A 27,786-nucleotide genomic window follows, 5' to 3' on the forward strand; every position below is an offset into this window, starting at 1 on the left:
TTATTCCTTAAATCTCATGAACCAACCTCTGCTAGCTTCAAACTTTTCTTCTGCAGCTTCCTCACCTCTCTCAGCCTTCATAGAATTAAAGAGAGTTAGGGCCTTGCTCTGTATGAGGCTGGTTTGATCTTCTATCCAGACCACTAAAACTTTCTCCATATCAGCAGCAATAAGGCTGTTTCACTTTCTTATCATTCATGTGTTCACTGCAGTAGCACTTTGAATTTCCTTCAAGACCTTTTCCTTTGCATTCACAACTTGGTGAACTGTTTGGCACAAGAGGCCAAGCTTTTGGCCTCTCTCGGCTTTCGACATGCCTTCCTCACTAAGCTTCATCATGTCTAGCTTTTGATTTCAAGTGAGAGACGTGCGACTCTTCCTTTCACTTGAACACTAAGAGGTCATTGTAGGGTTATTCATTGCCCTAATTTCAATATTGTTGTGCTTCAGGGAACAGGGAGGCCTGAGGAGAGGGAGAGAAACGGGGAAATGGCTGGTTGGTGGAGCAGTCACAACACACACAACATTTATCAATTAAGTTCGCTGTCTTATATGGGCACAGTTCATGGTGCCCCAAAACAATTACAACAGTAACATCAAAGATCACTGATCACAGATCACCATAACAGATATAATAATAATGAAAAAGTTTGAAATATTGCGAGAATTACCAAAATGTGACACAGAGACACGAAGTGAGCACATGCTGTTGGAAAACCGGGGCTGATAGACTTGCTCGACGCAGGGCTGCCACAACCTTCTATTTGTGAGAAACGCAGTATCTGCGAAGCACAATAAAGCGAGGCGCAATAAAGCGAGGTATGCCTGTACAGGCAGCTCTGATGCTATGGGAACACAGTTACACAGTTTCTTCTGAGGAATGGGTTAGGTACCCCACAAATCTTCATTTACTCCGTGTGAGAAAGAAGATTTAGAATCACAAGACAATAATCAATGTCAAATGAAGAGGCTTTTGTAGAAAAACAAAAATACGTAATTAATGGATTAATGACAGTTTGGTCCAAAAACCTGCTAAAACCAGGCTATCTACATAGTTTGATGCTGATGGAAATAAGACTAAAAAGAACATTATACAGTATTCACCATTTAGTTCAGGGCAGAAATTTTACTTACACAGAGTATATAAAAGCAATCTGAATACATTACACAATACTTCAGCGACATTTTCCCACACAGATCTGGGGGCACAGAGGAGGAAAAGATTAAAGTAATGCCAATTTAATTTATTGCATCTATATGTTACAGAAATGTCAGCATTGGTAATGACTGTACTATGTTCTTATTTTAAAAGATTGCTCATTTTAAATTATTTTTGTTCACTGCAACATTTTTTAAAAGTTACTTATTAAAGCAGTACAGATGAGCATCATCTCTATCCTACATCAAACCCTGCTTCCATCACACCTACCCCACATAAAGCCCACCTGAAAACACTCTCAGAATACTTTCAGGAGGCAAGTGAGAAACATTTAGTTTGCTATGTAATTGGCAATTAGCTCCCCCTTCCCCAACATATGCAAAGACTTTCTAGGCAACTTGAACAAGTCACAATAAAATACTCAATACATTCTGAATTACAAATTTAAATAAAGTGACATTATTCCCATAGTTAAGTTGCAGATCAATTATATTTATTTTTTTCAAAAACTATTTACAGATTTACAAATATTTGCTTTGTATTATACAAAAAGTTATATTAAGTAATTTTAAAAACATTTTCCTTTACAAAAGCTACATAAGCAAATACATTTGATGTGTTAAAAGAATAGTTGGTATAGCTTTTATAATATTAGCTAAATAACTATCCTCAAATGATACAGCTAAGCTAAACAAAGTGCAAGAATGATTTATATAGCCTAGTTAAAAGATCTGTTTCAATGCCACCTTGCTCCTGTTAGTAAGGATTTCCAAATCCATGGATGAAGGAACTATTTGGGTAGATAATTCTGCTTCCTGCTAACCAGTACAGATTCAGGCAGGGAGATTCCATTGTTGGACCCAATCACATAAACATAAAAAGAAGGAAGATTCATTCTAGTGCAATGAAGTGACAGTGAAGTCAATACTAAATACGGTTTATTAAAGGATGCATCTTTATTTACCTACTGGAAGAATAAGGATGTACGTTCCAGCAGAAGTTACCGTGAAACATCAGTGTAAAAAGAATGGTGAGATGTGTCAGAACTAGCTACACCTACTCAAAAGCTCTCTGGAAAAAAAAAAAAAATAAATAAAATGAAGTTTAGGAATGAACTCTGTAAGTTTGAGAAAGATGGTGACAAAAGAAGGAAGAACCTTCCTGTCCAACACAAGCAGCAGAGAAAGGCTCTGTGGTCCCTAGTATTCAATCCTAGTGTCTCTTGGCAGCAAAATCAGTCAGCTTCTAGAACCGTACTTTCAGCATACCGTGACTGCACGTACAAGCTAAAAAAAACACAATTTACATGGAAATAATACAAAGACACTTGAAGTTACAGACGTGAGGCAAAAGCTTTCTGATGGACATCTCTCTCTTAATGGAAACCTGGATATGTCACATTTATAATTTTTACAAAGTAATTCAGAAAAATACACCTTCCATCTATTGATACTTGTTTCTTACCTATCTGACAAAATCTCCCCCCACCTGTAACTACAGAAAACAAAGTTGTCGGTGCAATAACCTCTGATGTATCAAATCTTGAAAATGAGGGGAAGCAGAAACAAATATAATTAGGAATAGCTTACTGAACAGCTTGCATTAATTGCATTACTTAAGTTATAGATATTCCTTTTTAAATTTAAAACCAGCTACCACAGTTTTGCTTCACAATAGTGTATCACAAGCAAACTCTGCAGCAGAATTAGGTCTGACTTGTTGCAGACTACCCTGTAAAAGCAGTTTGACTATCATCTTCTTCAAGATCATAATGCCTAAGACACTCATCAAATACATATTAACACTGAATCTCCTTCATAAATTGCCCTCCCTTCCTCCAAAAGGGCTTCTGAAGTCACTTAYTGAATTAACACTGCCATGTGCATTTTTAATGCATGCATTTTTGATCTTTGGTACTGTATATCATTTAAATATGAACAGTTTATCAGTGTCTGGCATTCAAAACAGTAATCAAATCAAATAGTAAGTACATATTTCTGCTTGGAAGATTTCACTTCAAGTTTACCCTCATGAATTCAGAGCCAGCTTCTCAGCTGTGCCAATTACATGGCACACAATCTGGGGAAACAGCGTCACACAAAATTAACGGAAGGTCCCTAAGTGCCAAGGCTGTTGTTACTTCTCTGTGACACAGCCAGTCTCTGATGATGCAGATGACAGAAACCCTGCTGTCGCTCTCGAGTTTCTGTCTCTTCCTAGAGAGGTTGTTCAGACAGGGAGAGACATAAGGTGCTCTGACCTCCTCCTTAAACCAGAGGCGATGAGGCACAGCCTTTATACCTGCCCTAAGGTTTATGGACTCACTGCATGAGTGGACTGAAATCAAAAGGGCTGTAGCTCAGTAGAAACTGGCTTGATGTTGATGCAAAGAATCACTTTATAGCAAGAAAAGGGTATTTTCTGTTTGTATTTTAAGGGACATCTTACTCTGGTGAATGTAGCTACATCCACAAATTCAGACTGCTTCTCTTAACACCACATTCCAGTAACAGCTACTGTTTAATACTTCAGTATCAGTGCGACTATACTAATCCGGACAGTGAAGTTAAAACTCCTGGTTTGGAAAAAAGATATTGTGAATTTAACAGCAACACTGTTCAGATCTTACCTCTCGATTAAGCTCCCACACTGATGAGGTGGTGGGGAGAAGGGGAAGAAAGGAGTTAGTTGGTATATTTTTTGTCACTGTTGTAAAACTCTACCTATTCCCAGTTAAAATCAGAATAAAAATTTTACTATTAAATTCAAAAAAGTTACAGAGGGTTTTACAATTATAAAATTGCACACAAGATATTGAGACCACTTTCACTGCAAAAAGAATACATACAAATATGTAGGACCAGATCTAAGAAAGAAGTCTGCCTAAGTCCCACATGTAAGACCACAGTTTCATATCTAACTTCTTACTCTCTTGGGAAAAGCCTGAGGGAAACGCATACAGAACAATTACATTCTAAGAACCTGAAAGCCAACATAACTCAAAATTTGTCCTTTTTTTTTTTTTTTCTCCAGAGACTGCATATCAAAAATCAATGTAGGCTTCTGTTTGATTCTTTCTTTCAAGACAACTGATATATCCCTTTTTGAAATCTTGGAAATAATGATATCAGTAAATAACATAAACCATGAAGCGGAATGTTAAAAGATATACTACAAAGCTAAAATGTTTTAGATTTTTTAGATTTCTCCTGCTGAACAATGAAAAGGAAATTAAGGAATGTTTTTCCTTCTCATAATAACTGCAAGCTAACAAAATTTGATACATCTCATCTTTCAAAGTAATAACTCAATCCTCCTAAAGATACTAATTTTTCAATATAACAAAGATATTCCAGTTCTCTCAGAATTCTGAAATTTTTAATTACATAAATTAAAAGAAAAACACTACTCTGAAATTAATGGTATTGCATTTTTGCAGCTTTTTTTGATTTGTTCCACTAAGGTAATATACATTTAAGAATACCCAAGGCTTAAACGTTACCCTTGATTTCATATGTAATTCCCACTGACCTCACTGGAAATTGCTGGTATAAGCTAATATTGCCTTTTTAAGAAACATAACCAAACAAAACCGGCCATTTCAAAATGAGTTGCTAATAGCAAGAGCTGTGTAAATATACTTAATATTACATTACTTTCAGTTTCCATATATGTTATCTACATTAATAATTTGCTGTGTACCTTTTACATCAAAATACAGTCCTACTGACTGCAAGTTTTGGAGGAAAAGGAACAGACTGCCTTCCAACATTTCCTCAGTGTCACCTAAATTTGACCAAAGAATTTGCTGAAGAAAAGCATCAATACGAAATATTCCCCATATTTGGATTAGATCAAATGTGTTTCCTAAGCAATCTCCTGGGTGTAACAAAGAGAAGTAATTCAGGATGGTACCCTTGCAGGAGCCAAAAGGGTGTTTGAGTCTCATTTTCTCAATTTGTTTCAACAGGAAGCAGATGTCTAACTCCTTTATGGTACCTTGAAAATGCAACTTTAGACTGCTTATGTGAAATTCCAGAAACAGCTCTGTATACAGCTTTACTTTTTTTTTTTTTTTAAACAGAATTAGCTAAATAGCAAAGTTGATAAATATTTTGTAAAAGGATTTTATGGCACATTAAAAGAGCACCTCTGTATAAGTATCGCGTGGCAGGAATCACAGACGCGAACAGGCTTTGGTGAGGAGGGCAGAGGCAGTTCATTGTCAGAGCAGGCATTACAGAAGATCTCACCACAGTTTCTACAATGATGCTAAATAATGGAGAGAAGGGAAGGAAGAAAAAAATATATCAAGAAAAATTTTAAAATTCACATTGGAAATATGCTTGATAATCAGATTCTGCTAGACTATAATATACAGAGCAAACTGAAATCCAATTCCTTCCATTTTTTGCACTGAGTGTGGTACTGTTTTTCAAAAGAATCTAAATACCAATCTATAATGCAATCCTAGACAGACCATATATGAGCTTTGCAGACTGTTTTCAATCCCTTGTTTAAGAAGGACTAACATACCTTGTCAAATAAAAATACCATATAAACAATGATATTTAGTAGAGAATGGATGATTCTGTCAAGCAGCTACTGAGATTTAACATAAAAAGTAGGTAAAATAAAGATTCTTGCATGCATTAAATTAAGCACAGAAATTAACATCACAGTTTATTTAAAAACTGTAATAAATTCATACTTTTTTCATCTACTGTATAAAAAAATTGAATGGAGAGACTTTCACATATGGCAAATTGTAACAGTGCCAGAGCTGACAAGTGTTTGAGATGATGATTCCACAAAGTAGGTTGAAAAAATTTTAAGTATGTTCTTCCGTGGTGCTGCACCAAAAGGCAGCGTTTCTTTTAAGATTAGGACCCAACTGTGTTCAAAGTCAGCCTCAAACAAATCAAAGAACTAGAAAGACATCTCAAAAATATCTATGCATTCATCTCAAGGTTGACATTCTGTGCTGCATCTCTAAGACAATTAAYATTTTTCTCATAATACATGTAAACAAGTTGAAAGAAATCTTTTTGGAGAGTTACCTTCCTTTTGGAAAGTGAAAATTCCTTTTCACATAACTTGCAGTGTGTAGCTTCTTTGTCCTTCAACCAAACCTGTCCCTGGAGGAAAATCAACAGTAAATATGCGTATCAGATAAAGTCTAACACAATAACATAAAGAGATAATTAGATATGCTAGAAATATACATATGATAAAGAGAACAAAAGTTTCTTCTTCCTCCAAATCCTACTAACCTGCAATGCTTTGTTTGCTTCTTTTATATCTTCTATTTTCAGCTTTGATCTAAAAAAATAAGAGTATGCTATTTCAAACTTCTATATTGTCAATTATAGCCAACAACTTTAAAACCATGAGCTATTTATAAACTTATAAGCAAAGTATTATGAACTTTTAGCTAGTGTTTTAGATTAAAGCAGCATCCAGGAGATACAATCAATATTACTCTGCACTGTACTAAGCACTATACAAAGACAACAAGTTATCTCTAAAGAGCTCATAATCCTTTCTGAATGGCTGTAAAAGTGCTTGGGGTTGTAAAAGTCCATGACAGAAGCTTGCACCAGCACAACTCTCTGCATATACCTAAAGCTAGCACACAGCACTGGTACAAAACAGGAACTGAAATTTCTGGGCTCGCACAAGACCATAATATGGCTTCATGGAGAAACCAGGCTCCCTGCAGCCATCAGAACCGATGGGGCTATGGTATACAGACTAAGCTATTCTACAGAGCATGGAAAGCCTACACTGATCACAGCAAAACTATTTAGAAGACCATTAAATGAAACTTCAATACCACTGGCGGAGGTAACAATAGAGCTGTGCTCAGAGCTTATTGCTCACTGTAGTCTGAAGAGTTTTTGATAAAATAATCTCTTACAGAGTCTCAAGACTTCGCAGCAAACAATGGTATGAGATTGTCATATAGAGAATCTTCATCACTAAAAGACAGGAACCCATGAGCAGGCAATCCTCATAAAAAGAGAGAAGCGTAATCCTGCTGAAGCCAGAGCCGTTATCTTCTACTTGAGTTCTTTAGGAAAGCCCACCAAGACTTGAGCCAACTATTTCCGTGTGTTCCTTATCTCTTTGAAGGATCTTCATGAGACATGCAAAGTATCTCCTAATGCTCCCAGGGCCTTTTTAACTAGGATTTTCTGTTCAGAGACCTATAATTGCACATGACTTCACAGCTAGCCCACCAGCCAAAGACAGAAATGCATGTAAATAGATCTGACCTAACTAGACATATTTTTTCTTCTTTTAGATTACTGGCCAGGTAATATTGTCTTGTGCAGTGTAATTCACATGACTRCCATCCTATAATTTTTCTTAATTCAGTTTTATATGACAAATATAATCATCATGAAAAATGAAATTACTCGCTAAGCTTGGATGCCAGTTCTTGGAGAGCTGCTTCTTGGTCTTGACATATCCTTTTCAGCTGCTTGTTCTTCTCCTGAAGTTTAAGGAACTCCTTAAAAGAAAAAAAACATTCACAAAAAGGAACAACATTGTATATGCCTACTGCCTAGAAAACTATTCCTAACCAAAGCTGACCTTACTGAGAAAGAAAGATTAATTGGTCCATCACACTATCTTCTATTAAGATTCCCAAATCTAATTATAACAGCAGCAAACCAAGATTAATTTCTCTTAGACCCTAAGAGAAAAGGCATTTTTGCTTCTTCAGTCTTCTCCAGGAAGGGAGTAAAAATGATTGATTGCAGAGAAAACAACATTACATAGCCATGTATACCAAGTTAGAGAGAACCTGAAGCACTTTCTGGCCCACCATAAGATGACAGTCTTCAACTGAGAATGGAAAATAAGGATTTCATTTTTCCTTATTCAAGGGACTGAGTTCTGGTCTGAAGACTAGATGCGGAGTAAAAAGGAAAACAATTCTTTCCCAAATATATTTTCTTCATCTATTTGTCAGAATAGATTAATCTTTCTTACCTACTTGTAAAAAGTTTTAAAAATATCATGTCTAAGTCCACAAATTAGCTTTGCAGTCAATTTCTAAATTACTATTCAAGTTTTAGTTTTACTGCAGAATTTACTTTTTTAAGGTTAATTATTTCTTGGGTCTCTATTCTGAGCTGAGATATAGTCTCTTTTTCCTTTTGAAGATCATCTTCTAAGGTTTGCCGCCACTCTTTTTCTATTTTCAAATCTGTTTCCAGCTGAAGCCTAAAATTGCAAAACAAAAAACAATCATTGTGCACAATAGTATCATTTTTTAAAAATTAAAAATGAGTTTATTTCTGGGTGCAATATACTATTAGCATAATAAGCAACTGATCAGTTGACTTTTTTTTAAAAGAAATAAGGCAGCAATATCATAACACTTTAGACATGAGTGTAATAGAGAAAACACAACACTGCCATTTAGAAAGTGCTTTGAAAAAAAAGTGCACTTAAAAAGATTAAGACTTTTACACATTTTGAAGAGCTGACCTTTGTAATATGACCAAGAGTAGATAAACCACAAAATCCTAAAGTATCTTTTCAAACATGCGTAACAGAAAGCCCCCACCTTTGAATTTACATAGCTTGTTTCCAAAATAAATGCAAACAAACCACCTTGCTATTGGTGATGCAGAGAATGATTAYATTCATCTTTTGTGCTCAAAAAAGTTATTTAGTATTCTATCTTTAGGCGTGAATCTTCTATTTTAGACTAAGGCTTATGAAAATTTGAATAGAATTGGTAGGGAGGATTGTTTTTAGTGAGCTTCCTATATAGCTGAGGTTCAATATAAAGAGGGATCTAAATTCTATTAGTTATAGCTATCTGAGTCCAGTTAAAGGAACTAGGGCTACTCTGATGGAAGATCCACTCCAGCTGCAATTTCACTTGGAAGAGTCGGTCTTTAGAACATCACAGAGAAAACAAGGATGGGAGCACACTGTTCAAGCTTCTAGATCTAAATCCTGCCAATGCAATGAAGGAGGAAAAAATCTGAGAGTAGACATGCAAGGGTTTTGGTGGAGAACCACACTTAGTTTTCCTGTTTTAAAACCAAAATCATTGTTAAAGGAAAGACTTACATTTTGGGACACTACCTCAGCATCTGGTTGGAAAAGATCAGAAGTGAACATGACCTTGAGGTTTCAGAATTGCAGAATTCTGAAGTTGGGGTCTGAACTGTTCTTTTGCCAAAATCTGTAAAGATGACTGTGGTAGTAAAGTAAACATTTGTCATGGCAGTTAAACAAATTTATTAACATTCAGAGTTATGAGAGGCAGGGTGGGCTAATCATCAGATTGGAAGCCACTAATTTTAATGCTCCAATCCTTGCAGTGCCACAGATTTGCACTGTCTTAAATATTTCACTTGTTATCTTTCCAAACAGAGAAAACACCTGCCCCTACAGGGAGCTTTTTACTTTAGATATTTATTTAAATCACCATATCTGTTAACTGCTTTTACTCCTGACAGCTTCCTCACAACAGGTAGCTGGATGGACACTCTCTGGGTTAAAATCCTGCTTAAGGATTTAACAGGAGAAAGTGCAGAGGTTGGCTTTTATTTCACATTTTTATATTTATGATTCTAGTGGATTTTTATTTTATTTTTTTATTTCCTGCATAGTGGTTAGTTAAACCACTTCTGAGGATTTTTACCTAATTCATAAGCCTGATCAGTTATACTATTCTTCTGCCATTTCTATAAGTTTATATTGTTACKTATTTCTGGATTTTGATAAAAGTGTGGATTACTATTACCATATTACATACTTTTCCCCTCTTATGATAATTTCCTAGTAAGTTAAGCTGGTACTTTCATCCAAAAAAATACTGCTGCTGTTCTCTGGTTTCTAGCTATACACCATTTTATAAGTGCCCAAAGATAGCGCAGCTTTCTTGGAATGGCATATTTTCTTCCACATTGCCAGTATCTAATATCAACATCTTTAATATTTACATTTTGTTCAAAGTCATTTACCTACAGGATCAGCTTGTACAGGCTGGTCCTGTAACAAGACATATTGCATTGCAGAATGTTTACAGCTGTATATTTTTCAAAAGGGGAAAGATACACTTACAGCTGTTTCTCTTTCTGGGAGAATTCGTTCTGCAGTCTTTCAGATTTATTCACATATTCCTCTTGAAGTTTCTCATCCTCATTCTCAGCTTCCATTTGAGCCTTCTCTGCTTGCTGCAATCTGGTGTAATTCAAATCAACTTTGGGTAAAACTGAGGCTAGAACTAGGGTGTAGAGGGTGAAGAAGACAAAACAAAAATGGGGAAATAGAAACATTTCTAAATGAAAACAAAGTTTGGGGGGAACTCACAAACTCAAACGAGAAATCCATACAATGCCTAGAGAAGTAGCTCCTGTTTTTCATACAGTAAGAGAGTAATCACTGTAAATCTTGATACTTTTTTATTTTATGCTCATGAATAACAGATGCCAAAGCATGATGATACATATTTGAGAATTGAAGCATATACCTTAATGCTTTTTATTTTTAGTATATGTTCATGTGTTATTATGGGAAGCTTTTTTTGTTTTGTTTTAAATAAAGCCTGTAGAAGTACTTGGTTTGTACTAAGCACCCATTAAGACAGGGCAGAGTGCGTGTTGTGCAAAAACAGCTCAAAATAATTCAGGCGTAAGGCTGAATACAGAGCACTGCAATCAAACAGCAAAAACATAACTATCCTAATACAACAAGACACAGCCTGAAGGGTCCCACTACATTTAGAGAACTACCTCATCACATTATTAAATAAATTTAAATAATCTGTATTAAAAATAATGCATTCTTACACTGGTTAAAATAGCTCCATACTATAGACAAAATAAACAAAACATTAATCAAGCAGGGTTTTCTTATTTAATCTTTTCTTTCAGAACTCTCAGGGTTGTTTTTCTGCTTCAGCTAGCACTCTCCTGCCCTTGAAATCCACTAATTCATTGTGGTTTCTCTCTGCTTGACCATCCCTTCAGTCCAAAAAAGACAGATGTAATGTAACAAAGGAAAGGGTACTAAAATGGAACTTGCGTTACCACAGCTACACCTGTCTTGATGAAAAGAGCCTGTAAAATACTACTCAATGTCCCCACTTGAAGCGTCTTGTTTAAAAAAACGTTGCAAGCGCCCACTCAGGTGGGAGAAGTCCGAGACACTCGCTCTCAGTGCTCGAGTGCTCGCTTTCCAGTGGCTAGCTGAATGGAGAGTAACTCACAACTCCCAATGTCAGCTGAAAAAAAAGAAAACCTGAGTTGGCAGTCTGTCTTACATCTGTGCTTCTACTGATGAYGTTGTACCAGTGGGAGTTTCCAAAAATGGCCAGTAAACAAGTGATAAAAGACTGGAATTAAACTACATTATAAAGCTTGCACTATCCCATTCAACTATATCAGTTGTTTTAACAATATTCCCAGTCATATTTGTAATTGTAGTGCAAAGAGGGCCAAAGCAGATGTATAGGGAAGAGAATATTGGGAAAAAGCAGGGTCAATTCACAGGGCAAAAGAGGCTGAAGGAGGCTACACAAGACAGGAAAACCAAAGCACGTTAAAGCCCTCTCTAAACTACAAAAGAAGCTGCACTGCAGTTTCCACAGCCAGCATGGACAGGGATCTTCCTCGTTACCTGAGAAACATGCTCGCCAACCCAGGCTACAGCATCAGCCTCTAGACTAGCACCAAGGCAAACTGCACAGCTGGAATTCACACAAATACAGAGTTGTGCTGAGTTCACAGCAGGTTTTGCTGTTGAGACGATACTGAGGCAGATACTTGTTTGCATAGACTGACTATGAGGTGGTTAACACTCCCATCTCTGCTATGGCCTACTCTGCTGTTTTGCTGGGTGTTTCTGTGTTGGGTCTTTCTTTGAGGATAGGCGATTCCCCCCAAAAGCCATCCTGTGTTAAAGGCTCTTTCTGATTCCAAACCAAGGAATAAAGTAACACATAAGCATGGAGCAGAAGCCCTTCCTGTACTGCTGTGTCTTGCCTCCACCTTTGCAAACCCTTCTGCTGAAACTCCCTGATCAACTTCCCCTCCGCACTTGGGGAAACAGTGGGAAGCACAGCAAGGGCAACTACATTCTCCTACCTGCATGCAGATTAAATGTCCAAATAAAGTACACCTATTTCAGCAGTGCATGCAAGCAGCAACTCAAAGCAGTAATAACATTTGTAAAGCCTGCCTAATGAGGGGTGGAAGGAGGGAAAACAGGTTGGGCAAAGCCACAGGTTAGGACTACAACGTAGACATATCCACAGACAGGCAAGACACCTGGCTGACAAACAAGTTGGACAAGCTCAGGATCTGCACCCTAAATGCAAATCCTGTCTACGACTACAACTTCCACTGTAGCTCCCCCGATGCAGCTGTTCTAAGCAGTAATTCTAGCTACAAAATTTGCCAGAGTGCACAACCCTTCCTGCCTGGAGTCCTGTCCAAGTCCGGGCTCCAAACACTACGTACCTCTGTGAAAATATTTTGCTCCACATCAGCAAAACAGAATTGTGCTTTAGCTGTTTTATCCCAAAACCCTGTAATCCTTCCACTGTAGATAGGGAACATATATTTTTAGCCTTCTCCCTCCCTCTCTCCCTTTTTTTTTTTTTTTTTTAATATATCGTTCTGGCATAATGCTTAAAAAGAAATCCCACACTGTTTATGAAAACAGTGCTAGGTACAACCAAAAAACCCAGCCCCCTTTATCCCAAGATAGCCTAAAAGTGAAAGAAATAAGCAGGGGATAAGGGAAATACTGGTCAGAAGGGTTACTTTTTAAATCTATTAGTACAATAGAAAAGGAAAAAATCACTAGATTAGAAACAAAGGTCATAACAATGTGAACTCAAAGTAACGACAGCTAACCTTTTAAAGTAAACTTTGACAATTAAAAAGGAATCAACTATTATTAGAAAACTAGCGTCTGTTTGCTTAAAAGTGCAATTACTTTTTTTTTTTTTTTTAGGAGGGTAAAGTGAGATGGGAGATGATGTTCCTTCAGAAAACAACAGAACCCAGCTACGCTCAGTTACAGTGCAAGATTTCTAATACCACTTTATATTTAAAACTGTAATTTTAAAATTCTTAAGTTTTATTTTATCCGTAATTTTTTGAATACAACAGGTCTGGAGGAGCTTTCAGAATGATATATCTTTGACAAGTTTATACTGGTGCTGAGCTTCATTGCTGGCACATTTGATGAATGACATTGCAATAGTCCTAGTTTGAGTTAACAGATCTTTGTCACTTCATGAATGCAGCAGACAAAAATCAAAGACGGATGAAGGCAGCAAAATAGTAACAAAAATTGGGATAAAGGATAAAGGATAAAAAGAAAAAAGAGGGAAAAAGGATGTCAATAAAAGAATATTCATGTCACTAAATCTTTTAATACATAACCATGTTTTTCATAATCAATTTTAAAAGAAAAAACGACATGTCAAACACCAACATGACAGGGCTTATGGATATGTTACATTTTATAATTTAAAAGATCAATGTTGCATATATGCCACTAAATTATACATATGAACGACATTTTAATATTATGTAAAATATATACTCTAACCATAATGTAAATTCACACACTGGAATTTTAGTGTTTCACTTCTCAAACTTTCAGTGTAAAAACTCATTACATCACTGAAGATAATGGTACTTTTAAAGCAACTGACAACTTTAGTAACTTCAGCAAATATAGCAGTGATCCACGAAGGCATTAAATATTTATATTAAGCACATGCTTAAGTATACACAAGATTAATGCTTTGGTTTCTTTTGCATTTCATTCAGATAGGAAAAATAAGAGATGATAACAAATCAGAATTTTGAAACAGCTTAAAAACAGCTGTTGATATCAGCACAAAAGCCTAGGATCAGAGGAAAGATGGTGGAGGAAGAAAAACGAATGTTTAAGTTGTGATTAAAATAAATCTATATAGTACAAGAAAAACAAACAAACAAACTGTAAACCACTGGTGGCTGTTTCAGAAACTTTCCTTTTCAGTTTCCAACTTGAAATTTACATTTCAGTGGCAACTGTACAGGAATGCAGTAAGGGAAAGGGATGGAGAAATGAATGAAGAAAAACAAAGATGAACCTGTACCTTTGTTCTAGTTGTTTCATAGTTGCATTAATTTGATTGGTCTTATCCTCTAATCGACTAATTATTTCATTCTTTTCTTTCATAGCATCTTCAGTAACCTGTATTATAAAAAAGGTTAACACTGAAGTAGGTTCATATTACACTGTCAGCTCATGGAGCTTCAATGTCTGAAGGAAAAAAAAAATTAAAATGGCTTCAAGTTTTGATTCTTTTTAAACATTCCAGTTTAAAAAACGTAACTGACAAAAAACACCTAAACAAAATGTCATGCCTAAAGCTTATTTGTAGTTTTATACTTTGCAAATGTATACACTGTTTAACAAGAACATATTTTTCATTTTGGTTTCCTTTCTTAGTTATTCATTTTGCAACTCAACTTAAATTCACTGATTATCTTTTTACGTAGCCCATTACACCCTTACCAAAAAGAACTAAGATGCCCAGTACTGGAAATCATTAAGGTTCTCCAACTCTTATCAGATCTCACATTTGTGCCTGAAAAATATTTTAAGAATTTTACTAACACATTTCACAATTTTAGTTGCTTGCAGAGCTGTAGCTCTAACTACAAGTACAGCGTTACCCTTGCTGTACAGGCCAACACTATAAACTGGCCCCTGAATAGGAGAGATCGAGAATGATTAACCTGTCTTACTCATTTGATTGTCCAGGAAGTGAGTTTGAATGTCATTAAGTGAAACCAGTGTTACCTACGGTCCCCAAAAGTACAGCTTTAAAAGAAAACCAAAAACCTACAGTGCATAACATATCTAAGAACCCTTCTTACTTTTCTTTCCGGCTCTTTCTATTTCTCTTCTCCTAGTCCAGTCTCCTAGTCCAGTTTCCTCACACACCAGTTAGAGATGGAAAGTAGCATCCTTGTCCACAATCTCACTTATCTCTCTGCAGCAGCCCTGTATCTTTTTCCCTTCACTTTGCCACAGATTTGACTATTTTCTGGTGCTGCTTTTTAAAGCTTGTTCCATTAATCAAAATTATCTTCTACATAAATAATTCACCACCAAACTTCCCTGGCATTTAGTCATTTGCTAACTGTATTTTGAGTCTCTGTGATCCATATTCTCCCAAATATTATTTTTTAGCATTACATTGATAAAAATCTTAATCTGTTAACAGATTTTAAAAAAGCTCTAATTAGCTTTTTTAATTAAAAAAAAGCTTGTTTTCCAAATGCCTTTCCTTACTTTGAATGCTCAGATCTCCTCTTTAACACCCCCCTACCTTCCTGTATCTTTTATAGTTCTCTTGCTGTTTTTTGTACAACACAGGCATGAATGTCATTAGACAAAGCATTACTCTCCCTATCCCATAGGGGATGTTAATAGGCCATGCTGTTACGCTCATGCTCTTTTCTTCTATAATCCCAGTAACATTAAGTGACTGCCTTAAAAACTGCTTTGTGTGAAGTCATGTTCTTATCAGGAATGTTCTGAAATGGCAAGTTGACCTAAGAAGCAGAAAGAAACTAAAAATTGAGGAAAGAGCAGTGTTTAATTAAACAACAGAGTAATGCAGCTCATTCTTCCATCAGTCATTTCATCAGTTTAACAACAGACTGTTCCTTTACCTGCAGCTTTTGGTACATTTCCATGTTAATTGCTTTAACTTCATCAAGCTGCTGCCGAAGGCCTATGAGAGTATCCTGTTTCTCATGGATGTCCTTCTCCAGCAACTTCATGGCAAGTTCTATCTCATGTTTCATACTAACTTGAACCATTAGCTCATTCTCCATATCCTACAAAATACGGAAACACAATGCAATGCAGAATCTTTAAACAATTACACATTTCATCTACTGTTTTGAAAAAGACAAAAACTAAACTCTAACAGGGCTGCATCACCACCTATTTCACCACCACAGAAACTCTACTCCCCTCCAGGCAACTATGCAAAAAAAAAAATCCACTATAGAAACATTATGCTCATGTACTTAGTGACTGTTGCTTTTTTCTTTTTTTAACCTTGGGAGAAGATACCTCACATTATGCAACACCAGCAGAATAATTTCTTATAAAGAGATGGCTAATTATTAATTACAAAAATAGAACTAAAGTACTTCTATTTTTGCAAGAAATATTTAACACACAAACATACAAAACCAGGCATACAGCACTGCTAACAACTTACTTATAACATTCTCAAATAAATTGTGTTTTCTATGCTTTTAACAACATTGTTACAGAAATATTAACGTATTGGTTGCTGTGTTTGAAAAACCTTTTTATAACATGCAGTTAAAGAAACAACACTCTGGATTAAGGGCAGGATCTAACCAGAGCAAAAGCAAAGCTAGAAATATTTATATACTGACTCTTCTCAAACATAATCTTCTAGAAATGCTGGGTACTCCTAGAAAAGAATACTCACTTGTCGAAGCTGTGATTCTTCTCGAAGTTGTCTACGTGCTTCATTGTACATTTCATCTAAACCCTGTCTGGAGTGTTTGTACGTCTGAAGTTCCGCTTCAACATCCACTTTAGTCACCTAYGAGGATATGAAGAATTTATTTTTTTCATTTCAATTTTAGAAATTCATATGATAAATAAATTTAACACTAGTGCTAAAAAATGGTTAAACATACAGTCTCCAAGCACAACGCAAACAGGGAAGGAGCTTCTGTTTCTGCTGTGTGCCCATCAGTTTTACAATGAGAATTCATTGAGTAAATCTAGCAAAATAAACACCTGTTCTGCAGTATAGTCCTCCTCACTTCAATACACAACAATCTTTCATTACCCAAGCAATCCAAACATCTGCTTAGCCTGTGCTTTTACCAATTATCCTGTAAAATATTCAGGAAGTTATATACGGAGCTACAAGCTATAGCTTAAAAAGAAAAAAAAAAAAGGCAAGCAAGCTGTTAAGCAATTGTATACTGTATGCAACTACTCCTAATGACATACCGTTCAGATAATGAGACAGGTCAGAACAAACAGCTTGCCAACTAAAACGCACACAGTTTTGACAAAATTTCTAGATAACATTGTCTTAAACACCCTTAGACATAGCTGACAGTTTAAAGCAAAAAGGACAACAGAGAAGAAAAAAAGAAAGAAAACAAGGAAAAATGCTATAAAATTTGCATATGGTAATAAAATAACCCAGGCTTGCATAATTTCATAATAAATCATAAATAATAATTCATAAATAACATATAAATATATTTATAACATTATAAGCTTCCCAGATCTAATATGTCCTTTCCCCAATATAAGTTGCTTTAGATTTGACCCAGCTAGTACTTGCTTAAAGTTGCTATGTAAGAACATTCAAATGACCATGAATCACACTACTTTAAATATAGTAAAACTGGCATACCTCTAGATGATGCTGTGTTTTCATTAAAATAAGTGTATTTTCACTCCTTAATTGATGGTTTTCTTCCTGAAGTTTAATTATATTGTTTTTGGCTATCGCTAACTTAAAAAAAAAAAAAAGTAAGTATGACCACTTTTCTGCAGAAAAAATAAAAATGTTCTAATGCATGCAAGACCAAGATATTCTCTGTCCTATTCTCTCAATCTACTAAATAAAAGTTTTATTCTCATTTTAAAAGGAAATATAAAGCTCCTGTTTTTAGGAATGGCAATTTCTTATTACACAACAGTATGTGTATCCAAGATATTTCATTATTATGTCTGATAAAGAAGTATATGCTTTCTTTTCATTGTTTCATTATGGATTAAAGACCCTCAATCCCCTTTTCTCATCTTAAAGTTTTTCTTTTTATTTGGATTCAAATAGATCTAGTTCTGTTCTTTTTGGACATCTTAATATATCATATGCAACAATTTACATAAGCAAAGCCCCCATAGATTAAAAAAAAAAAAAAGTACAAAAGAGGAAACATTATAGCTGGGCCCTGTAATATACACCTTATTCTCAGGATTATAAGGCAGCTGATCAAAATAGGCAGACTGTTGGAGATGAAGATTTGTAAAAGAACCAGAAAACTCTGAGAATTAACATTCAAAAAAAATGTTTTCCTCTATCTGGATACATTAATACCCAGAGTAAGCTAGCTACCTCATCAACAGCTGAATTAAGACACTTCAATTTTCCACTTCATTAGGTATTGCTCAAGCAGCTTAGTTAAAAAAAAAAAAAAAAGTGCTCTCTCTCATAAAGCTAAGTATAAGGAAATCTAGTCAAGCATCACACATACATGAAAATCTAGGATATAAATACAAAAGCATAGTTAGACAAATCTAAAAACTGCATATAAGCATACAGTAAATGAACAAGAAAGTATCCCTTGGTTAAAGCTGAGAACCAACAGAAGTTGCTTGTTGAACTACCTTCACTCTCTACGTAGTAGCTGGTGTCATCCATTATGGACTAGTCAACTGCACGAAATTGGACTGACGGCTGGTATTAAGAAAGCCTTCTTTTCTGTTTGAGTTGCCAGTGAGAAATTGTGATGTTCTGCAGAATGCATTTACTAATGCTGCATGTTACCAAGGGAAGCTGACTTCAAGTCCCTGCAACTACTGTACCTTTTCTTCAAGCCAAATTAAAAGGTATCTGAACATATGCAGTATGTGTGTAAATTAAAATAATTTAAATATTTTATACAAACAGTGTTTGAGAGTAAATAATATTATACATTTCTAATAAATAATACCTCTTCAATCAGTTTAGTGTTTGATTTCTCTAATGAATCAACTCTTGCATGTAGACTGTTAACTGTGCTACTGAAAGAAAGAAAGAAACCATTATTCAAAATTATATTAAAACTTATTCAACATAGCTCAAAAGCTTTAATGCCAAGTACAACAACCAATTGTAAGTGGTAACAGGTTTGTGCACATTGAGGTTTCGCTAATGTAAGAAAATTAATTGCCTTTGTTGAATATTTATATGCTTCTTCCCAACTCCTAGTGTCATCCCTGTCACTTAGCTCATGGTTGGGTGTGACTTTACATTTCTCTCTCTATCCTCACATCTATACCGTATCCAAATTCTCAAGTTCTCTCAAAAGTTTGCAGCCTTTTCAGGTTTTTTTCCCCTCCATATAATGAAAAACCTTCTCCAGATTCTCAGCACTGTTCCATATGTGACCGCTACATCACCCCTTCCTCCAAAATCCATTTTCTTTTATAAAATCATTTGCTTCTCCACATTTTTTTTAATTTATCCTTGGGCTCCCTCTTCTTTGCTGCTTCTGGCTTTCACTTGTAAGACTCTTCAGAATTTTATTCCCTTCTATTTGTATGCTTTTTATCTTACTAAACAACATCCTTTGACCAAGTCTCCTCCATTACCTGACTGCCGTTTCTGCTGTAAGCACATTCTTCTAGGCTGACCTTCATGCACAGAAAAAACAACCTGTTCTGTAACACCCTTTCCTTTTTCCCCTAGTTCTACTGTGAGGCCCTCAGGAAGTTACCAGTTAATTAAGAATGGCTAGGTAGAAGAGATTAATGCAGTTTATGAGGTGTGGAGAGGAACAGCTGATCTGAAATAAAAGAGCAAAATTGTTCAGCTGCTGGTTTGCAATAGTTCCATGCATAAACCAGTGTACAAGAACACACTGAATAAACACAAGCTCACTGAGATAAGGATAGCTATCATTACATTACACGACCACCACTGTTCTTGCTTGTGACAATTCTTTTCTCCTCCTTAACTTACTTCCATTTGGCTCATATTTGACGTACTACTGTATATTTGATACTGTGTCCTGTTGGAGGTTTCTGTTCAGTGACTGGCACAGTTCCAAATCAGAGTACCTGTACCACCATGGCAGCCAATAGTAACTAATAAGCAAGACTATCAACATTAAAAATGTAAAAAAAAAAAAAAAAAAAAAAAAAAAAAAAAAAAAAAAAAAAAAAAAAAAAACTATTTTGTTTCAAAAGGGAACCAAGAAGATGAGCTATACTACAGATCCTAGAGAAGCAGTTCTTGTATTTTTTTTCTTTAACTCTTTGCATTATTTCCTTTTGTACAATACTCTTCAGATACTGACAATCACTTACTCCACCCACCAAAGTGAGCAGGAAGTGGAAAGAAAAGGGCACCTCAGGGCACTGACTTTCTTCATTTTCGATAGGGTATTAGCAGCTAATGCTGCTTTCCTGAAAATTATGTTTCTATGAGAACCACAACCTACAACACGTAAATAGTTTCCAGCAACCGGTGAATCCATTCAGTTGTGGTCCTATCCATTAGCTCCTAACCATTAAAGCTACAAAATAAAATATTATGAAAGACAAAGAAACAAAAATACATGAATTCATCCAGAACATTTAATAATACTTGCTCAAAATTCGAGTGGAATGCAGTTAAAATAGTATTTCTGACAACGTATCCACACCTAGCTTGTTCCTGTGAAGCTCTGAACCTTTAACAGTTTTGGTCTGGTATTTTTCAGTCTCTAAAGGATAAAGGTTCCGACTATCAAGAACAAAAGCATGAAAATTGAGACTTCCTCCCCTCAGTCTCTCCAGAAAAGAGTTTTCTCCTTTCCAACATTGCTGCATCCTCAAAGAATTTTCACCTGTTTCCCTGAAGTTCTTGCTCACAAAGCCGTGGTATAAAAGGAAGCGGAGGTATTTTACCTGGAAAACCAGACTGACACGCATACTTCAAAGTAATACTTACTTTAGTTGTCTGTTTAGTTCTTCAACATAATTCTTTTGGTCCAAAATTGCAGCAATCTGGACATTTCTAAAGCAAGAATATTATAAAATGAGCTTTAACAAATGACGTTGTCAATTACGTACTGAAAATAGATATATCTATCATATGCAATGTCCATATTAAATATATATGTATACATCTATCATATGCAATGTCCATGTTAAATATGTTTAAAAGAAAAGGAACTTCATCTCACTACCATAAAGTCAGCAACTTCTATCACGAGACAGTGAGAGACAAAATACCCAATGCTGTGACTACAAATAATTATTATACATAAAGCATTAAGAATATACACAGTCTCAAAACAAAAAACACATTCATTTACCTTACCATAACTTTGGTTCTTTGAAATACTGACTAAAACCCAAGCCGAGGGCTTAAATATTAGCAGGTTCTTTGGCTTTTTTCTTGACAGGTCCTTGGCATCTTTAGCAAGATGGCTTTACACAGCCATCCTGAAATTCTGCAGTATTGGCCATCAGGTAAAGGAAGTAGGTGATGTTGCTTTGGCTTGCTACAGAGTACAAATATTCCTCCAGCTAACTAGTAATACAAAACAACATACTGCACAATCTTGCTCAAGACTGCGAGATGAGGAAACTTCATCTCTTGGGAACCCGACATCTCTACAAAGAGGACACCATCCAAGAAATCATTCGTTAATAAGCAAAATCCGAGGTATTTGGGGAGAACATACCTTTCTTTACCCCCAATGTCGTCATCACTCTTTAAATACATAGAGAAATCAATTACCCCAACCTAGGGGGAAGCAAATGTACAGTTTCACATCATACAAGTAACTGCTGTTGTTATTCATGGTTTTGTATGTACATAACTACTAAAATTTCAGTTATACCAACTTTTCTCAGACTGATCCATTTTCAGTATATTTAATTGAAATATAAAAAAATTGAACAGTAACATTTTTCAGATTCTTTAAAAAATGGCATAGTCTCACATATCAGTTAAAAATTTTACCTTTGAAACAAAATGAACGACATGAAATGAATTGAATCCCTTTCAGTACTAAGAAAAGATGACTTACATTTGACTGAGCTTAGGCAAGAACTTACAGGAAGATTTTCATTTAATCATATAGGCTATAAATAACATTACCATGAATTCTGCCTCCACCTCTATCCATGAACCTCTACAAACACACTTAACCCCGCTTGCTTTACTGAAACTGTTCCTTTTGATCTCTAACATCTTACAGCATCTTCATAAATGTGTTTCAGTTTCTCTAATCTACCTGTTTCCTTCTTGAGCTCTCTTGGCTTGTATGACACTCCTGTTTCATTCCTATCCTGTTTTTTTTTTTTACCTGTTCCTTCCAACTCTTTTCTAAAAGTCTCTCCTCCAAAAGCTTTTATATATGTCCTCCAAGTGTGCATACACACATTTCTCCATCAAACAGATTTTTTTCTAACATGCTAAATCTACGTTCCTGGATGTGATTTCCACCATCCTTCAGAAGTCTCCCTTTTTGCTCACTACAGCTTGTTTCTTCTGGCTTCTCTGAGGAACATGCCTTACTTGCACTACTTTTCACAAACAGAATTACTGTAAAAACCCATCTGGACAGCCACTATTACCTTTTGAAAACAAGTTTTACCTTTGAACAAAATTCAATGTCAAAACAGTTTGCAAAGGAAGAAGAATTTCAACTGAAATGAGTCTTGTTTTGTATACTGAAAGCAGACACCCTCTTATAGCTCTTTATCACACTATGTAAAGCAAGTTTTTGTAAAAAGTCTCTAACAGAAGTTCTAGTCAGCCACAACTCTGGAGTAACAAGAACTACCACACAAAAAAAATCTTATGAAACGCGTATATTATTTTACCTGTATTGACTTACTTGTGAATCTAGGTCTTCTCCCTTTACACACAGGTTAGCATCTATCACATTTAACCCAACTAACAGCCCAACAATAACTGCTCCTTCTTCCTCCATCATTAGTGCATGATACTCATAAAATTCACTGTTAAATAAGAAGAATTGCATCAAATAGTTATGTTGTGGAATTTATTACATTTACATGTAATAAATTAATAGTAACATCTAAATCTGAATTGTTTCTCTTATTTTAGCTTTACTCTAATGTTCTTAAAGATTAACTGGCTCTGCCCATACCTTGACTTCACCATGAATATTTAAAACCAGAAAGTAAATGGTCTGTCTCAGAGGCTATTAAGAACAAAGAAAGCTCAAGAAAGCTGAGCCACAAGCTGCTGCAGGGCTGGGCAATTTGGGGGGTAAGACTCCTCTTGTCGTCCCCCCCCTTTCCTTTTCCCCCACAAAAAACATTCTTCCCTATACATTTACTATTAGCCAGTCTCGGATAGTATACTCAATTAGATGGATGTTTGGCCAAACCGAATCAGACTGTTCTTATGCTCTTAAGAAATGCTAGAACATGCTGAAAAAGAATGACAGCATTTTTTACTTCACATGCAAAAAAAGTTCTGGACTTTAATGAATACATGCTTGAAATTAAAGAAACCAGATAAGAGATTAAATATGTGTAGGTTATAGGACTGAAATGAAGATGACAAGTCCTTTTTCTCTTTGTGCTTCAACTACCCTGCCACAAAGAAGTTACACAGAGCATAACAAAACGTAAAGCTGAGTAAGCCAGAGCAATGCCAGTTCTGGAATAGTGAAAGAAGAAATTTCAAGGCACTAGTCCTCCATGCAATGGTTGCTTGGTAGTAAACCATGCATATGGTAGGGGTGAATTCTCGCCTCTCCAGAGGTTTCTAGTCCTTTCTGCATGGCCAAGGAATGAAGAGGGAGCATTTCCCCATCACCCTCACCTATGGAAGAATAGTCAGGCACGTTGCAGAAGGGCTCTCTACCATGATGAGGTTTCCCTCAGAACATCATCTCTTCACCTGTCAGCTGTCCCTCAGTCTTGATGACCCAGCAGTGTTTGGACCCTCTGCCCTGAGCACCAGAAAAAATCAGCCCACAGGCCAAAAACTGGGTCTTGCTACGCTACAGATACATTAAAAAGTAGCAAATAGAATATAATAATATTTGTTCAGGAGACCACTCCTCTAAAATAAAACGCTAAACAAAGTCTACTTAGTTGTTTACCTGAGAAGATCTCTCTGAATGATTAAGCAGCGAAGATAGTCAGCCATTTTCTTTTGCATTAGTGCTAACCGTAACCAGGCACGAGCACGGCCCAGGGGTGTCCTGAGAAGGGGGGATGGAGAAGACAAACAGTTCAAAACCAACAATATATTAATTTACTGTCTTAATTATCTTTATCAGTCTATTAACTGAGCAATTGAGATTTCTGAAAAGTTATCTTAAAGTATTAGTTGAGTAACTACAGCCAGTGAAGAYGTAATTCTAGGCTTCAATTCAAAACTTTCAGAAAAGGTCAGAAATTTTTTCACCAACTCAGCTGAGCTTGGGAGCAGACCCTGGAAAGAACTGGTGGAGAAAAAGCACACAAGCCTGCCAGTAGAATTAACTGCTTTGCCTGGACAGCGAGAACATTTAACTTTCTACACACTGTTGTATGTAAACGTACTTTGTTTTCACACAATGCACCATTAGCAGCAGGGAAAGAATTCTTAAGAGTGGTGTTTTTATCATGCAAACACACTCTTCTTAACCTGATGGTGCCCGTAAAGATGATCTTCAGCGTCTAGCCTGAAGTAAAGTGTCTACAACAATTCAGATTCCCTTCTCTAACTCCATTATAGTCTTCAGAGGAACCATGAGAAAAGTAACTGAATGCCTGTTACTTGGGAAGCTTGCCTTCCCAATCCAGTTCTCCGGGTCTATGCATACTGAATTCTAGCTTTAACTCATATCTCTTTACAAATTCAGTGATATCTTAGAAAGACATTTCAAGAAGGACGAGAACGTATCGAACTGGCTAACATTAATATCCAACAAAATAAACTTAGATATTTACAGCCTCCTCTTCTAAGGCTTGCACACTCAAAATGTAGTAAGCACATAAATGCAAAAGAAATGTATGGTGTATCAAGACAGGAAGTGTGATACTTGCCGAATGGTACTATTTCATCCAGCCTGATGCAAGAGTAGGTAACAATTTATGTATTTTGCACTTCAGACAAGGTCTAAAGCAGTAAATAAACAACCTTTTATGCTGTCATATAACCAATCACAACATAACCAAACCCTTCTGTAATTTAATGTACAGCCAATTACAATGCTAAATACAAAAGCAGAGTGCAGAGGGATGGTAGGAGATTATATTCTAAAGCAGAAACTTACATTTGAGAAGGATCCTACACTGTAGAATCCTACCACAAGCATCTGAAGAGCTGCCCAATTCTTTCTCCTTCACTATTATACCTTTTGTTTTTATACAGCCTTAGCTGACTGGACTCACGTGTTTACCACAATTCTAGACTGTGAACTGCTCATTACATAACCCATTCCTTTTTACAGTGTCCAACATTCAGAAAACTCTTCTCCCATGGATATAAGAAAAAAAAAAGCACATCTTACTATTTTTAGCTGTTTCCTGCAAAACACATCACCTATGYTTTCCCCCAATATTATATGTTATCTGTTCAGAGGCTTTATTACTGTGAAATTAAATTTGTAGACATCTGTAGATTCTGAATCAGGCCCTATGTTTTCTTGCTATATTTTACCATTACAACTTACTTGAGGCCAGGTAAATCTCTGACACTTGCTGCTATTTCCTCAGCTTCTGGATATAACTTCTCCACAAGTTCCAGAGGACCCCAGATAGTTTTATTGTAACTTAGAAAGGATTTTCTTACTAGCAAAAGGAAATACAATATCTGAGTTAATTTAAGTTACTGGAGTAGCTTTCTTCAAAATAGGTGGTCAGTTCACCAGTGTCAGAAGTTACCTTAAGAATTACTTTGCTGTGACCATAAAATTGCTGCTGCTGGAACACAGCTAATATAAAAAGTGTGACTAACTAAAAACATAAGTAACATACATGCAGTTCTGGTAATCCCTGGATTATTTACAATAACAAATAGCTTACAAAAGAAGAAGTTGGAAAATGTATGTTGTGAAGTATTAAAAATGACAACGATTATAAAAGGTGACAATTTACGTATTTTATTTACTTCTTAAAGCAACATAAGGCACTGTGATTTTATCTCATACAAGAAAGAATGAAGGAAAAATGTTAAATGAAGGAAAAATGTTAAGTCTGGTACGAGAAACATGCAGCTAGAACAGTTACCACACCTTTAAGGCCATGCTTCAGGCAGTGTTCCATGACAACAAAGAACTGCTGCAAAGGAGGGTAGTCAGAGTCCAGAGTACGGCCAAAGCTCAAAGCTGATTCAATGAGTCCTTTGATACTCAATTTAGCCATGTTTAGTAAATTTGCTCTTTCCACAGCTGTAGGGTCTTTTACAGCTAGGACAAGAAAGAAAAATAGTTATGGTTCAAGTTTTAGAAGACACACAAAATAATAAAACGATTCATGGCCACCTTGTTCAAATAAAAACTATTTTATCTTAATGTAGATAAACTCAAAGAAATAATTTAGTAAGTGCTATAAAGAACCATGTTACAGAACAACATACACTCCAGAACAAACACTCTTATGGTTCTTACATTGTTTTAATAGGTGAGCGAACAAATGAGGCTGGAAACGTTAGTTCTCAATTACTTTATTGTCTCAGTTCATATTGGTAGTGGTCAGTAACTGAGAATTAACTTAAAATGGGCATCAGTGCTGTGCTCAAAAGCTCAGCTGCATAACAGGAATCAGTGCCGTTACCATGACGTCAAAGCAGCATTCATACTCATGACATCATACTTCTCTTTTGTATATAATCAGTTTCTATGGTGACCCTACTTTCACAGTGACATAAACATGTGCTTTCCTTTTTATGTTGTAAATAGTTTCAACGAGTAAAACTGGAGTAGGTCCAGGAAAACAGTACACATGCACATTTGTTTTTTTGAAGAACTGAGATTAAAGTTCCTCATATAATTACAAAATGTTTTCTACACAGGAAAGTTTAAGAATACTAAGAAGCGTTGCTTTGAAAGTTCCACTTAAAAACACTTTTAGTAAGCTTACAAAATGTAACATAACAAAATCTAGATTTGTGGATGAAGTCTGATCAGTAAAATTCCAGATTTTAAAAAAACTTCTCATCTGACAAGATGGACAAGGTTCCTCTTCTTAGAGCTCCAACTACTGAACCCAAAGTGTTCAAGAGTTTCTTAGTTTATTTTCATTTTTTAATAAAGTTTTTTAATTCAAGCCACCTTCCATTTTGCCAAGCTGAAACAGAAACAAARCAACCCTCTGTTTATTCACCATGATCAAAGCAACTTGGAAAGAAGCAAAGAAAGTTAAGATTTACTGGGTTTTGCTATTTGCAATTAAAACTAACAGATGAAATGCAAATAAGTAAGTGAAGAACACAGATCATCTTTTTTTAATACACTGAGCCACAGATGTCAAAACATGTACACATATTTGTGTTTGAGGAAAACTGTGAGCCTCTTCCTCCACAAATCCAAGTATTGGTACATGACTTAATTGTGGAGATCTGAAAGCACAAAGAACTCTGAATGCCGGTGTATAAATTAAAGGAAAAAAAAAAAAACAGAATCACTATAACAGATGGACTTATCTCTGAACATATTCCCCAAACAGCAACAAAACGATTTGTCTGATTTCTTGCATACCAAAGCTTTAGGTATTTGGATATCAGATATTAGAAACCCAGATTTTTTTTTCTAGTTTTTTAACTGCCTGTCAAATATCAAATTACTACATTACCTAATCTATCTCAGTTTTCTAGAAAAAATTACTATGATGATGCA

General features: G+C 35.7%; 1 protein-coding gene across 8 annotated transcripts; it reads right to left on the reverse strand.

Annotated features, from left to right (window-relative positions):
• Nucleotides 1-184: 184 nt before the first annotated feature.
• RUFY2 (RUN and FYVE domain containing 2) lies at nt 185-27,786 on the reverse strand. Of its 8 annotated transcripts, none has more exons than XR_003252513.1 (20): nt 27,032-27,785; nt 26,185-26,358; nt 25,624-25,741; nt 24,064-24,165; nt 22,822-22,945; nt 21,661-21,722; nt 20,922-20,987; nt 18,940-19,009; nt 17,634-17,735; nt 16,683-16,799; nt 15,883-16,050; nt 14,295-14,392; nt 10,256-10,375; nt 8,266-8,395; nt 7,582-7,676; nt 6,433-6,481; nt 6,220-6,297; nt 5,310-5,431; nt 672-782; nt 371-463 (listed from the first exon to the last, which is right to left on the reverse strand). XR_003252513.1 is itself a non-coding variant. In XM_026059922.1 (19 exons), exons 2-19 carry the CDS (start codon nt 26,312-26,314, stop codon nt 394-396), a joined length of 1,818 nt encoding a protein of 605 aa, XP_025915707.1. In that variant the 5' UTR covers nt 26,315-26,358; nt 27,032-27,786; the 3' UTR covers nt 185-393. The 8 variants fall into 8 exon arrangements, 6 of the variants coding, with proteins under 6 accessions (XP_025915707.1, XP_025915706.1, XP_025915709.1 ...); XR_003252514.1 differs by having other exon boundaries at nt 672-970; XM_026059922.1 differs by lacking the exon at nt 672-782 and having other exon boundaries at nt 185-463; nt 18,940-19,006; nt 27,032-27,786.

This window comes from Apteryx rowi, unplaced genomic scaffold (genome assembly GCF_003343035.1).
Source record: "Apteryx rowi isolate R43461 unplaced genomic scaffold, aptRow1 scaffold_162, whole genome shotgun sequence".
Lineage (NCBI taxonomy): Eukaryota > Metazoa > Chordata > Aves > Apterygiformes > Apterygidae > Apteryx > Apteryx rowi.